At 41.4% G+C, this 14,431-nt stretch overlaps 1 protein-coding gene across 1 annotated transcript in view; it reads right to left on the bottom strand.

The window, feature by feature from the left end:
• Positions 1-13,733, bottom strand: part of Heatr1 (HEAT repeat containing 1) — a 43,236-nt gene extending 29,503 nt beyond the window's left edge. Inside the window, exons 1-14 of the mRNA XM_021180215.2 lie at positions 13,630-13,733; positions 13,187-13,375; positions 12,489-12,705; positions 10,068-10,209; positions 8,309-8,410; positions 7,850-7,990; positions 6,516-6,727; positions 5,998-6,131; positions 4,682-4,784; positions 3,581-3,691; positions 3,071-3,188; positions 2,090-2,197; positions 989-1,084; positions 455-543 (exon numbers count right to left, since the gene is read on the bottom strand). Coding sequence (XP_021035874.1) covers positions 455-543; positions 989-1,084; positions 2,090-2,197; positions 3,071-3,188; positions 3,581-3,691; positions 4,682-4,784; positions 5,998-6,131; positions 6,516-6,727; positions 7,850-7,990; positions 8,309-8,410; positions 10,068-10,209; positions 12,489-12,705; positions 13,187-13,328 — 1,715 coding nt within the window. The 5' untranslated portion in view covers positions 13,329-13,375; positions 13,630-13,733. The remainder of the gene's footprint in view (positions 1-454; positions 544-988; positions 1,085-2,089; positions 2,198-3,070; positions 3,189-3,580; positions 3,692-4,681; positions 4,785-5,997; positions 6,132-6,515; positions 6,728-7,849; positions 7,991-8,308; positions 8,411-10,067; positions 10,210-12,488; positions 12,706-13,186; positions 13,376-13,629) is intronic.
• Between the last annotated feature and the right edge of the window lie 698 nt (positions 13,734-14,431).

Genomic DNA, 14,431 nt, shown 5'->3' with positions numbered 1-14,431 from the left:
CCACTGGATGGCCCTACACCAGCACACGGGCAGCACAAACTGGACTTAGAGGGTTATAAAGGAAGAATGGAAGACAACAAAACTGAGAGGAGGTAAGGAGGAAAGGGGTGGATCTAGGAGGAATTGGGGTACGTATAATCTAAATACATTGCACCCATATGCACCTGAGTTCAATTCCCAGACCCATGGGAAGGTGAAAACAGAGAACTGACTCCTCAAAACTGTATTCTAACCTCCAAGTGTGTGCAGTGGCATATGCACACATATTTAAACACACACACACACACAAACACACACACACAAAGTGAGAACTTTCTTAAAGCTCTGTTCTACAGTCATGAGCAAAGGCCGATCACAAAGTCACTGACATCATTGGTCAGAAAGGAAGAGCAGCAGAGAGAACTCGAGAATGTCACTGACTAACAAGAGCATGGACACAGAAGGGAACACGTACCACCCTTTATTCTTTGAAAGGTCTGCTCTTTGAAAGAGATTCAGAAGACTTGAAACCGTCTCTTCTACACCAAAATGTTGTTGAAAAATCTAGAAAGGGAAAAATACCATGAGTAAATATTTACTTGCTAAATATGTAAAGTGTTTCTAAAATGAAATTGAAAAAAGACTAATTAGAAAGATTTTCTCCAAAGATTCCAATTTAACTTTTTTCTATGAGAACTTTTCTCTCAGAACTTTTCTTTTCACTTAGGAGAACTTCTCAAAAATTGCTTTCATGACCCAATTTGCCATGGCTGACACAAAGCTCTCACTGCAATATTAAGAAGTCACAAAGCACTCTTCCTTTTTGTAGTGCTTCCCTATCCAGCAAATTGTGGAATTTAACTACCCTTGGGAGACTCATCACCAGACTTCAGTCTACAGTCCGTGAACTCACTTCCAAACCCATTCCCATGTAAAGTCAAGGACCATGTAAGAGGAACAAGAAAGCATTGACAAATAAAACGTGCACACCCACAAAACGTTCACTCACCTCAAAAGCACTCAGAGTCGCTAAAACAACATCCACATTATCATCGCCTAACCGGGTTAGAATAGCTTCTTTAATAAAAGTCTCATCAATGCCCTCCTGAGCAAGAGAAAAGCAAATTAGCTGTTGCAACAAAGCAGCTCACAAACTTTCACACCGGAAGAGACACCTCAGAACACCAGCGCTGCGAGCACAACAGAAGCAGAACCAGGCCGTCAACACCAGGCCTTCTGGGATTGGTGACCACTACAGCCCTCTTCCAGGCTCCCTGGACATAATATATACACTCTAACTACCATCTTTTAATTAGGGAGTTGACCTTAAAAATAGCTCCATCAAGCCTGACGTGGTGGTGCACGTCTTTAATCCCAGCACTCTGGAGGCAGAGGCAGGTGGATTTCTGAGTTTGCGGCCAGCCTGGTCTACAAAATAAGTTCCAGGACAGCCAGAGAAACCCTGTCTCTAAAAACCAAAAAAAAAAAGAAACTCAGAGAGAGATGACAGGTCCTTGAGATGGCTCTGTGGGTGAAGGCCCTTGCCACCAAGCCTGATAACTTAAGTTCACTCTCCTATATCCACATGATGGTACTCTGACCCAGAAGTTTTTCTGTGACCTCTGTGCACACACCTGTACATATATGCACAGGCACTAAATTAAGTAAGTAAATAAACAAATGTAATTTTAAAAATTAACTATACCCTTTAAAATATAACAATATAAAAACACAAAATAAGGGCTGGAGAAATGGCTCAGCAGTTAAGAGCACTGACTGCTCTTCCAGAGGTCCTGAGTTCAATTCCCCACAACCACATGGGGACTCACAACATCTGTTAATGGGTTCTGATACCCTCTTCTGGAGTCTGAAGACAGCAACAGTGTACTCATATACATAAAATAAATAAATCTTTAAAACAAAAAAACAACAACAACACAAAATAAAAAACTCTATAAGGCAGATATTCCAAAGAAACTAAAAAATGGTAAAATTTGACAATACAATTATACAACATAAATTCTTGATCGAAATCCCAATTTCTTACACTAAAATTAGACTAGTTACTCTAAGGTGGAAAAAATCTAAAGTAAAAGCTGTTGGCACAAACCTTTGATGTTTTCATGATAGTTTTTAGGTGATTAACGGCCAGAAGTCTCACAGGAGCCAGTGGGTGATTCAAACTGAGCATCAAAGAGGTGTCAGAATCCTCCAAAAACTGTAGGTCCAACATAATAATTAATTTCACTGAATCTGAGTAACATATAACGAAAACTGAAAACATCCTACACTGCCTAGTGTGTTGTACAACAATCACAAATGCAGGAGCAGGAAATTACATTCATTTCTAAAACTTAGCCAACACGCATGAGTTAAAACACACAAAGACATACATGTTGTACATGATGTGTCCTGTGTACTTATGTGGACAGGTGTATGGGTTCACTTTAATGAAACAGCATGATAAAGTAACTCAGCACTTTTCATGGATGTTTAATTCCAAGTGAGATACTAAACTGGTACCTCACTGAAGACAGAACACACCAGCTAATAACAAAGACATGTTCCAGCTGGTGGCAGCTTAGCTGAACATGGAATCAAGACGACAAATGACAGCTACCTATCTACTTGATTTGCAAAAAACTAATAGCCCAACTTCAGGAGAAAAACTGCATATTTCAATAAAATAATTGTTTTGAAGGCTAATTATAAGAACTTCTGCCTAAACATCAAATTTCTAGTATTTAGGCTTGAATCACCAGAATATTTCTCAAGCTCTATTATGGTTGTAATCATGTGACTGCAGGCTCCTGCACTGGTAGACGCACGCCAAGAGGGACAAGGCATGCTGGGAGCCTGTGAAGCTACCCTGTGGTGACTAAACCAATATCATACAAAATTCCCAATGTTTCCCTGATATTACATTCTCCAGTTATGATTCCTGCCCTAGAGCTCTGTTTCTAGCGACTATCAAACCGTATAAATCCTCAGTTCTTTGAACGTTCAAAGAGGGAGGAAAGCAGGGAATTTCTGCCTGACACTCTCACTCCAGCAACTCTTGTCTTAACCGTGCTGTGGAAGAACAACTTACCTGATACTTGCCTCCACTTGTAGACAGAGAAATGAACTGGTGGAACAGCTCCTGCTTTTTAAGGCCTGTAATCTCCTTCAGGTGCTCCTCTAACACAGCATCCAACGCTCTGGGGTATCTAAGCAGGAGTCACACACTTCATCAGTCCTCCTGACAGCTGGTAACCACACTCACCCACGTGTACAGAACACATGACATTTTAAAAGTTACTTAGAGTGAAACGTAATTTTAACACATGCTATATATAAAGGCTAATATTGATCAAGTCTGTCACTATGAAGACAATAATGTCTCTAGTTTAAAAAAATTATACTGTCCACAAACCCTCTACAGTCCTATTTCCTTTTGTCTTTCAATATATCTCATAATAAATATACTGTCCCTTTTTGAAAAGGAAAAAAAATAAAAACAAATATCCACAACCCATTGCTTTAAGACACAACTTGCAAGTTATCTCTTTGAAGAAGAGTCAATAAACACTGAAGACAACATCCACAACACTTGACTTACTTGCTTTCTAAAAGTCTGATGAGTGGAAGAAACTGCTCATTAAGCAAAGCCACTCCATTAGCATGCGTTTCCTCCCGGGAACTGTATGAAATATATTCTTCAAAAAGACGGCTGCAAAAGAAGTGGAACACCAGCAAAATGGGTTACCATTCATGGAATCCCTGCTATGTGTTAAATGCTTTATAAATCATGTCTCTAATAATCACACTTCCATAGGAAAGAAATTATATTGATTTTGCTGATGAGAAAACTAGGACATAGGAAACCTTCCAATTTGCCTGAGGTCAAACGCAAAGCAACAATAGTGACCCTTTCTAAGTAAGAAAGAGTAGGACAGGGCTTTAAGGTTTAGCGACTGCTCTGATTCCAGAGCATAGAGTAAGCCTCCATGAATACAAACTGCAGGCACTACCTTTCTCACAGTGAAACACAGTGGCAAAAACAGACGCTGGAGGACTGGCTTCCAAATCACCTCTCAAACTATAGTGCTGTTAGCCAGATTCCAACCCACATCTACTACTACATTTAAGCATTCCATTCACCACAAAGCACTGTCCATCAAATAGGAAATGAAAGGGGAGATAGAAATGCCTTTCAGAGAAAAGGAGGAAATAATTCCCATCGCACACCTACTCTCAATATTAAGATTCTAGGTGAAAGTCACTGAGTTATCAGCTTTGATGTGCTATTTCAGACACTACAGTCCATTTATTAATAGAAGAACTTAAACACTCATAAACTGAGTTACAACTCATATCTAGCTAGCCTGCAATTAGTGCAATAATATAGACAGTGCAAAATACTTTAAAAAGCATTCTAGAAACTCACTCCTGGGGCTGGAGAGACAGCTCAGCGGTTAAGAGCACTGACTGCTCTTCCAAAGGTCCTAAGTTCAAATCCCAGTAATCACATGGGGGCTCAAAACCACCCATAATGAGATCTGGCGTCATCTTCTGGAGTGTCTGAAGACAGCTACAGTGTACTTACATATAATAAATAAATAAATCTTAAAAAAAAAGAAAGAAAGAAAACCACTCCTGACTCCTGAAATGTATACTCACCCATAAATATGCACGTCAGAAGCATGCTGAACAAACTTACCTAGCCAGTAGGTGGTCTAAGTTGTTCGTCAGTGGTATTTTTGTAAGTATTTCTTCTAAGTGCTTCTTGTAGATCTGACCATCAATCCCTTCAGCTTCTTCTCCTTAATATGTAACAGATGAAAACTGAATTAGGGATATCCTTTTTGACATGCTCATGATTAGATTTATTTACAGTGAAAAACTTTACTAGTAATAACTTAAAAACATAGATACCAGAATCTAGCTTGTAAACCTCTTCTCTTTGTGTAAAAAGCTGGCTTTATTTATGTATATGACAATGTGCCTACGTGGAGCTCATGCAGGTGCCTGCAGAGGCCAGAGGACATCAGATCCCCTGGAACTGGAGCCACAGGTAAGGATGCACTCCCCGGTATGGGTGCTGGGCACTTCCTCTGCAAGGGCAGTAAGCACTCTCAATAGCTAAGCCATCTCCCTAGCCTTCTTTTACTTACATCTGAATATATGTTTTGACTCTTGAGTAATTTACAGTTTTTAAACCGTTTCTGTGTATATTACTCTCATTTGTCCTTCACCTGAGATTCTCCATACTTTTAATAAGTATAACCATGACACAGGTATCAATAAAAAAAACAAGTGCAAAAAATTATATATTGCTTCCCCAGATCACACTAAAAGTTAGTGACGCTAGATTATAACCTAGATTTCTGAGAACAAACAAGCTAAGTTTTTGTGTCAATGCCTCCTGACTAAACCAAGGTTGCCGTCTTCTAGACTTGACTGAAATAAAAGCTTTAAGCTAAGACTGGGTTGTGCAAATCTTTTTTACATCTGACTGAACATAATTTTAAAAACGCTTTTCTCAGTATTCATCATATTAAGATAATTTAGAATACTTCTTGTTAGTTTTCTCTAAGCAGCAACAGAGCCAAGTATTTACTTTCTTTTCTGTTTATTGAAATAAAGAGAAATAACGCAAATTAATCATTTTCTTTCATAATTTTGATTTTTATGCATGAACTCTTCTTGGCTTTCTTCTGGAAGCTGGATATTTACCATGAATGAAACACTAGAGGCCAATAAGTATCTAGAAGGGAAACAAAAGTTCACTTGGCCAAATTCTCTCATTTCTTCAGAGCCTATCTCAGGAACAGAATCCTGAGAAATTTCTCAGAATAACAAGTTCCCCCTTCAGTGAACCTGCTCCCAACCCCAAAGATTTTTTTCACTTATTAGACAAGCTACATAGAAACTACTGAATTAGAAGAAATATTAAACAGTTAAATCTACCGACAGGCGTCCTATTTGAAGATAATTGAAACAGGAAGCTTTTAGACTCAAATGTAAGGCACACACCTGCAATGTGCTGAACAACAGAGGCCACCAGATGGGGAAGCATGCAGCGCAGAAGAGGGCTCACGTCGTAGCTCTCGGAGATCCCGTGAAGTAGCCCTATAAGGTCTGGAACACCACACAAGTGAAGGAACGGCCTTTCAAGGAGCAAGCATACACAACAGCAACAAATTAGACAAGTAGCATTTTAAAAAGCACACTTACTAAACCTTATTCAAATCAACTCTACTGGCCTCTAACTATACAATAATACACACTTTACTGGCCTCTAACTATACAGCAATACATACTCTACTGGCCTTTAACTATACAGCAATACATACTTTACTGGCCTCTAACTATACAGCAATACATACTCTACTGGCCTCTAACTATACAATAATACACACTTTACTGGCCTCTAACTATACAGCAATACATACTTTACTGGCCTCTAACTATACAACAATACACACTTTACTGGCCTCTAACTATACAACAATACACACTTTACTGGCCTCTAACTATACAACAGTACATACTTTTCCCCAAGGCTCTCTGGCTTCTGTCGCTGTAGGAGAATTATCAGGCAACCTAATCCATCCTTGACCTGAGAAGGAACCTTGGTCAGTGTTTTGATGAGCTGGGATGCCAGTGAGTTCACAAAGGAATCTTCCATCGTCACTTTCACAGAAATCTGACAGATTATCATGTATGTCGCAGCTCTATAATCTGGTAAAGAGGATTTCAATCCCTAAATGTTTTTAAAATATAAAGAAAATGACAAAATATAAAATTACGTTCTTCTACTTAACATGTTTATTAACTACAACAAATTAGAAATGTCAATGTTTGCCCTGATTTAAATGTTAAACATAGTAACTACACATACTGAAACATTACATGGTATAGCAGCGTTATGTACAATCCTTATGTTTCCATGTATAAGATAAAAACAAAAACAAAAATCAAATTCTAAGCCACAGCACTCAGGGGCCAAGGCAAGATGAACATAAGTTTAAAACCAGTGTGAACCACACAGCAAAAGCCTCGAAAAACAAAACAAAAACCCCTAAGGCTGGCAAGATGGTTCAGCAGGTATAGACACTTGGTATCATGCCTGATGACCTGAGTTCAATCATCAGGGCCTACACTAGTGAAAAATAGAACAAGCCCTCACATGCTGTCCTCTGGCTTCCACACCAGGACCCACATGCACAAACAAACAAACAAATGAAAAGGATAAGCCCTTTAAGCAAAATGTAATTTTAAAAATACCTTAACAAATAAATACATTGCACATTTTAAAGGATCCATAAAAGGTAATGTACACTGACAACCAATGACTCTTTAGAAGTGGAAAAATCAAGGTGTTCACCTCCATTCTTATATGGGCACAGGGATGAGACAAGTCTATAGGACGAGAAGGGACCTCAGAAAAGCCTCCTAACTCAGACATCCCAACAAGAGGCAACAAGCTCTGCCTGACCCGTGAGCTCATGTCTTAGGAAGGGAGCTGCTCACCTCATCCCTCAAGGGGGTAAGAACTATACTGAATTAAATAAAGATAGTAACCTCAGGCCCGAGAAGGAAAAGCAGAGCCTCTGTCAAGAGTCTGGAAAGATGTCAGTGCTAAAAGAACAGGTAAGTGAGAGCCTGTGCTGAAGGACACTCTATGACTAAGAAAATAAACCTAGATGCAGTGAGAGCTAACATTAATTACTAGACACTTATTCAAGAACTGACAAGTCTTTTCAACCGAAAGATTGAATCTTATCAACCATTCAAAATAAACTATCAATTTGAAAACACTTATTTCTCCATGAGATTTTTACAAGCAAGCAAATTCCTTTAGAAAATGATTTACTTGACCAACCTTTTGGATGTATGGAAAGAGTTTGGCGACTACATTGTCTGATAGGTTCTCAGCAGCCACTAGAGCAGACACAATGGTGGAGGCATAGAAGGCCAAGAGCACTCTCAACTGGGCGGAGCTTCCCGGATCCTCAGCGAAGGCCTGGAACAGAGACCACAGCACACGTGGGCTCTTCTGAAGCACTCTGGCTCTTTAAGTATCACACAGAGCACTGAGAATGACTTGCCTGACAAGCTTCCTGAGAGTTTCAGATAGTTTCTACTTAATAACCACTATAGCTGGAACTTGACAACCAATAGACTAGTTTTTCTTTTATAGAAAATATCTTCGGTGAAAAGACTGATTCTTCACCTGCTCATGCACCCCAACTTCTTCCAAGTTCCACGGAATACATTCCCTTTCTCAGAGTAAGCAATCGCTTTATGAGTCCACACACTCGACAACTCACTCACGGCTCACCTTCACAGATCTCGTCACTAGGCTGCAAATAAAATCCATGAATCCAAGGTCTTTGTAGCAATGAGTGACCAAAGTTCCTCTAGCTAAAGGCACTCCAGAGTGCTATTATTAATAAAAAGAACAAGTTATTAGAAACATGTGGCAGCTCATCAACACAGATACAATCTCCCCTTATAACTGGTGGTGATGAGATTAATACATAAACCCTTAGAAACTCCAAAGAGCAGGTGACCATGAAGGCAAAAGAACTCAGTATAAAGCACTCAGCATGTGCTGTTTATGTATGTATTTAACCCCAACTCTATAGCTCTGCATAATTCTACTAGTAGGATTTGGCTTTTTTGCCAACATGATATTGTTCCGTGTCTGCCTCACAATATCCTAATAGCATAAATAGACCCAGGTCAACCTATATTGCTACTAACTACTACTGCACATGGTCTGTGAATAAACATTAACAATACAATTAAATGAAGACTGCAAGTAACCTTTATGGGGAGAATGAGGTTTAGAGACCTGGAAAGAGTTAGTGTCTAGATAGTGGAGCCGTCTGTGACAGACCAGGAGAAAATGGCTGGATGTTCAGTTTGAGCAGCTGCTTTCTCACAAGCTGCATGTTTTGAACCCCAGTTAGTCCAACCAATTTACATCCAGAGTCTGAAATTTTCTTTTTAATTCAAAACTGGGGATTCCCTCCCTCGTTCCTCTGAGTGCTGAGTTCACGACCGCTGTCATTAGCCCTGGTGCAGGCCCACGGTCCGTTAGTCTGCTTTCTTCCTCATCAGCTCTGCTCCCAGCCCCATCAGCAAGCTCACATGGAGTAAAGGCCCTGCCTATGACATACACCTACTTTCTTCTAGTCTCTGTTACAGACAGATCTTACTAGGCTTTCTTCTCAGGTAACTATCCTTTCATCCCAGACACCTTCTCAACTTTAACAATATCCTGATGCTCTTCAAGTAATCCTAATCCCTTTATTTGTGTAAGTTTTTCAAAAGTTCCACTCCTTCCATCTTCTAAAAAATTTCTTTCGCACCAAAATTACTGATGCAGAGTAGCACTGTACAAACAATAGGGCTCATATAGTAACTGTGCCAACTTCAGTTATAGGAACTCTAGCAAGTAGCTTAAATTTTCTGAGTCTGTTCTCGCCTGTATAAAAGTTTATGAGACTCCACGATGATAGAGTATGGTGTAAAATGTGTTGTCTAATGTTGGGTACTAAATAAACACTAGATGGCACTGACAAAGAGTTTCAGCTAGGAAATCAATGGCATGGATACTACTGACTATCCCCAGGATCACTAAGGGCTTGACTTTTCCCAAACCAAATTAAGTTGAACTCAAAATTCCCCATCCATTCTCTTCTGTTCTGATTGCCAGCTCCACTGCCATCTGTCATTAGCTCTTGGTGCAAGCAGGTCTGTGAGTTTGAGGTCAACCTGGTCTATATAGTGAGTTTCAGGCCATGCAGTGTCACATAGAGACCCTTTCTCAAAAAAGAAAAGTTCATAACCAGCTTTAGACATATAGTGAGCCCCTACCCCCAAGACAAAAGTACTTAAGCAACTAAGGAGGAAGGCGGTGGGTCACTCTGAGTTGAGGCCACCTAGGACTTCACAGTGAGACCCTGCCTCAAAAGACAACAACAACAACAACAACAACAACAAAACCCCAGCAAAGCAAACCAAACCATAAACCTTAATCATGATTTATAATAAGCATATACATGAATGAATATGTCATTAAACAATGTTACCTTAACAGGAGACAGCCAAAACCATTTGTGTTTCGGATTACTAATTTTTAGAAGCTGTATCACCCGCACAAATACCCGTGTCTCATGGTACGGCAGAACACAAGCAATGAGATTATCTGCATTGTAAAGATGGATGTGGAACCTAAGAAAAATATGAAACAATTAAATCAGTACAAAATACAAAAATCACAGGTCCTTCTTTTTTATTCTTTTTTCTTTTTCATTTCTTTTGACAAAGTGTCACTGGATAGCCCTGCCTGGCATGGAATTTGCTATGCAGACAAGACCAAGATAGCCAAACTCACAGATCCCCCTGCCCCTGCTTCTCAAGAGTGTATCAATATGTCTGGAAGGTGCATGCTTTTAAAAGGTGCAAATCCTGTCTCAATGAACTGCAAAGAGCTAGGGCCAGTATCAATCACAACAAGATAAACACAAGAAGCCCTACATTTTGCATTCAAGTTAGAGTCAATGTGGCTTGAATCAATTTGGAGGCAGTAACATTTTGAATGTTCCATATCAAAATTATACCCTATTCACTTTCTTTCAACTTTAATGAAACTGTGCGGTCACCACTAAGCCACAGAAAGCTAGCAGGCTAACAAGACAATAACCACTGAGCTTCTCTGTGCTCCAGTCACTGTCTACAGCTTTTCTTAACTATGTTTCCAAAACCAGGTTTTTTTGGGAGGGGGTGGGGGACAGTTGGGGGTTGGAGGGATTGTTGTTTTTCAAGACAGGGTTTCTCTACGTAGCCCTGATGTTCTGGAACATGCTTTGTAGATCAGTCTGGCCTTGAACTCAGAGCTTCGCCTGCCTCTGATTCCCAAGCACTGGAACTAAAGGTATGAGCCACCATAGCCAGCAAAAAAAGAAAAAAAAATTAATAAGATCGCATTAATTTATTCAGATAAAAATGACAAATAAATTAATGGAAAAGGAAAAGATGACAATATATATAATTTGTATATGAACTTGAAAAAAATTTTTGTCAGTCTCTCTACACTAAAAATGTTAAGAAAGATTCTCCTATTCTCTTGCATGTACTTAAAAAAAAAAAAAAAAAAAAAACATGTATTATTGCCTACGTGAGCCTGTGTAGCACACGCATACACTTGCCCACAAAGGTCAGAGGGCACTTGGACCTGGAGTTACAGATAGCTATAAGTGGCCCTGACGTGAGTACTGAGAACCCAACCCAGGCCCTCTTCAAGAACACTAAGCACTAAGCACTCTTCACCATGAGCAATCTCTTAAAACCCCTACGTGGACTTTAACAGTAGCAGACCTCACCTTCTATCTATTTCATACAAGCTTTGGGATTAATGAAAACACTACTTGAATGAAGCTTTCCTCAACAAACCCTGGCATAGCCACCTCTCTAAATCTTGTGTAAAACTTTATTAAGGTATTTATTTAAAAGATAGCAACAAGGAAAACCTACAGATACATATATATATATATATATATATGTATATATATATATATATATATTTTTTTTTTATCACATGTAACATTTGCTGAATAAAGGTTACATGAAGAGGGGCTGTAGTGATGGCTCAGCCATCTACAGGATTTGTTGCTCTCGCAGAGGTCAAGTTTGGTTCCCAGTGCTTAGAGTACAGGGCCTGGTGCGTAAATGCTTCGTAACGCGCACATCACTAACAGCACTGATTCGGGCTGACATTTTAAAGGACATTCTCTACACCTAGCGAGGTGAGAGGAACTGTAAGCTTTGCCCCCATGTTAATGGTGCTGCAATGTCAAGCTGCATCAGCTCCTTAGTACTGATGCAGGTAAGGCTGGCCTGGGAGCACACACTTATAACCACGGTACTGAGGACCTGGGAAGCAAAAACAGGCAGATTTATAAATCTGAGGCAAACCTGATCTACTTAGTAAGTTCCAGGCCAGACAGGCAAAAAAAAAAAAGGTAAGTCAAAAACCAGCTTGAGCCAGGTGGTGGTGTTGCCTTTAATCCCAGCACTTGGGAGGAAGAGGCAGGTGGGTCTCTGGGTTTGAGGCAAGGGTGGTGTACACTTTGAGTTCTAAGACAGCTGGGACTACACAGAGAAACTCTATCTCCAAAAACAAAACAAACAAACAACAATAACAACAAGCGAGAGCTCTATAATAAGACCTTATCCCCAAAACAAAACTAGCCAAAGACAATGACATGCTTCTCAGACCTGGGGAAGAAGGTGGCAGATTTCTGTGAGTTTGAGGTCAACCAGAGATACACACTGAGACCATGTCTCAAAAATCAAACAAATCCCCTAAACACACTAGACAGGAACTAATGGCACCCTATTCAAGAAGAGCATGTTTACTTGACATTCTACACATCATATTAACCTTTGAAGTTTGTGAAAGCTAACAATCTAGCTTACCAAGTGTTGGCAACTATTGAAGGTTTAGCTACCTGTGAATCAGCCATTCCAGACACTTCTGCGCTGGCTTGAGGAGGAAATAAGGAGACAAGTGAAGGAGGAACGATGAAATGTTTTCATCCAGCTGCTTGTTCACTGCTTTGGTCTGGACGCTGCGCTCCAAGCCTTTTGCCAGCTGGCTGAACAGTGGCGCTTCAAACTGTTCAAAGGCAGGGTCAATCCCAAGAAGCTCCTCCAGGCCAGTGCATCCTAGGAGGAGAGCCACTCGTAACTCAACAGATACGCTCCTGCTCCCCTCACCCCTGAGCTCATGAACTCTGTTATCATGTGTTACACACTCTCAAACACTGGCTTTACTTGTTAACATAAATCTGATCCCCACTCACTAGGAGAAAAGAAAGTACTTCATGACAAGAACTCCACCCGAGCCCTTCTTTCTGAAAGTCTCCTCTCACACCGCAGTCATTGTCTCGGTTTCTTTACTTTTCTTCCTTTTTACATATTAGTTAGTTTGTGAAATTTCAGATATCATTATTTACAAATACATTCACACATCTAGCAATATTGCTGTTTCCCACCCTCTTACCAAGAAAACAAGGTACTGCTCGGAAAGCGAACAGCACCAAAAAAAAAAAAAAAAAAAAAAGACAAGAAAATACAGAACCTCCCCACCGCCCCAACTCCCCCGATAACATGCTCTGGGAGCTTTGCTGAGTGAAAGGTGGCTCACCGATGGCAAAGGCGGTGTCCCTGTCGATTGTGGCCGCCTCCTTGGGGTCAAATAACAGAGAGGCAACTTCACGTCTCGATAGGAGGCTGGGATCAGTTTGAGGGAGGGCGAGTCGCTGGAGCTGCTGGGCTAAGGACGTCATCTTGCACGGAGGCGGATGTCTCAAAACGCCGGCTAAGAACGAACAGCCTGAAAAGTTTTTAGGAAACGTCAGGCGGCTTAACAGATGGCAGGTCAGGGCTCATGCTCTGGCTATACAGCGCTCAGTCCTTTCGAGGACACAGAAACTTGCTTCCCCGACCCTCCAGGACCCACCACAGCAACTGCGTTAACTACGCCTTGGCAGCACCAGCTTTCCCCAGCTCTGCACCACGACCTCACCGCCCACCCGGCCACCCGTTCCAAGTCACGGCCGCGCCTAGCCGCACCGTGCTCCTCCTCACCCTAAACTCGGAATATCAGCAGGATTAGACAGCTAACAACTCCTCAGATCAGCTCCCACATGGTGCCGGCACTGTCCCGGAACTCTAAAGCACGCCTCATAGGAACTTCCGGCTTCCCACTACGGCAAGAGAAAAGGGACGTCTTTGTAGGAAACGCAATACAACGGCCCCGCCTCCGTGACTCTAAGTTCCGCCTATTCTTCAGGCCAGCCATTTAATTCCCCGCCTACTTTCCCCTCTAAGGGCCTGAACCTCAAAGCCCCACCCTCCGCTCGTTCATCCAGTTAAGCTCCGCCTTCCATCCGCACCTCTTTCCAAGACACCACATTTATTCCACGCCCCTCCTTTAAGCCCCACCCTCACGGAAATGTGCTAAGCCACGCCTACAGTCCCTCCCTCTTCTTTCCAGAAAGCCGCCTGTAAGTCCCGCCCCTTTAGGAGCCCCGCCCCTCCGCTCCTTGGTGCTACAGCTCGCTTCTCTAGGTGCCCGACGCCTCGCTCAGTGTTGCTATGTGCCCTCAGGCTTAGGTCTGGGATTCAGTTTCCCCAACCGCCTTTGGGAGCTTTACCGGTGTGTAGCAGGAACCGGTCATTCACGAGATACTTATCCCGCCTGCGAGGGGCTGAAGCGCGGGAAGCCGCGTTTCTAATTCTAATGCTACCCGAGGAGGGCACAAACCTAACGTGAGTTGTAGTTCTCAGTGCAATCTGGTTGCTCTGTAAGTAGTAAACACTCTCTGAACGCAGTTACTGACAACCTTATCACCTTTGCCTTGTCTGCAGTCCTAGGGAGTGGTGGTTT

This window comes from Mus caroli, chromosome 13 (genome assembly GCF_900094665.2).
Source record: "Mus caroli chromosome 13, CAROLI_EIJ_v1.1, whole genome shotgun sequence".
In the NCBI taxonomy this organism is placed as follows: Eukaryota; Metazoa; Chordata; class Mammalia; order Rodentia; family Muridae; genus Mus; species Mus caroli.
Note: the sequence above shows the minus strand (reverse complement) of the source record. Positions and strands in the feature narration are given on the sequence as shown.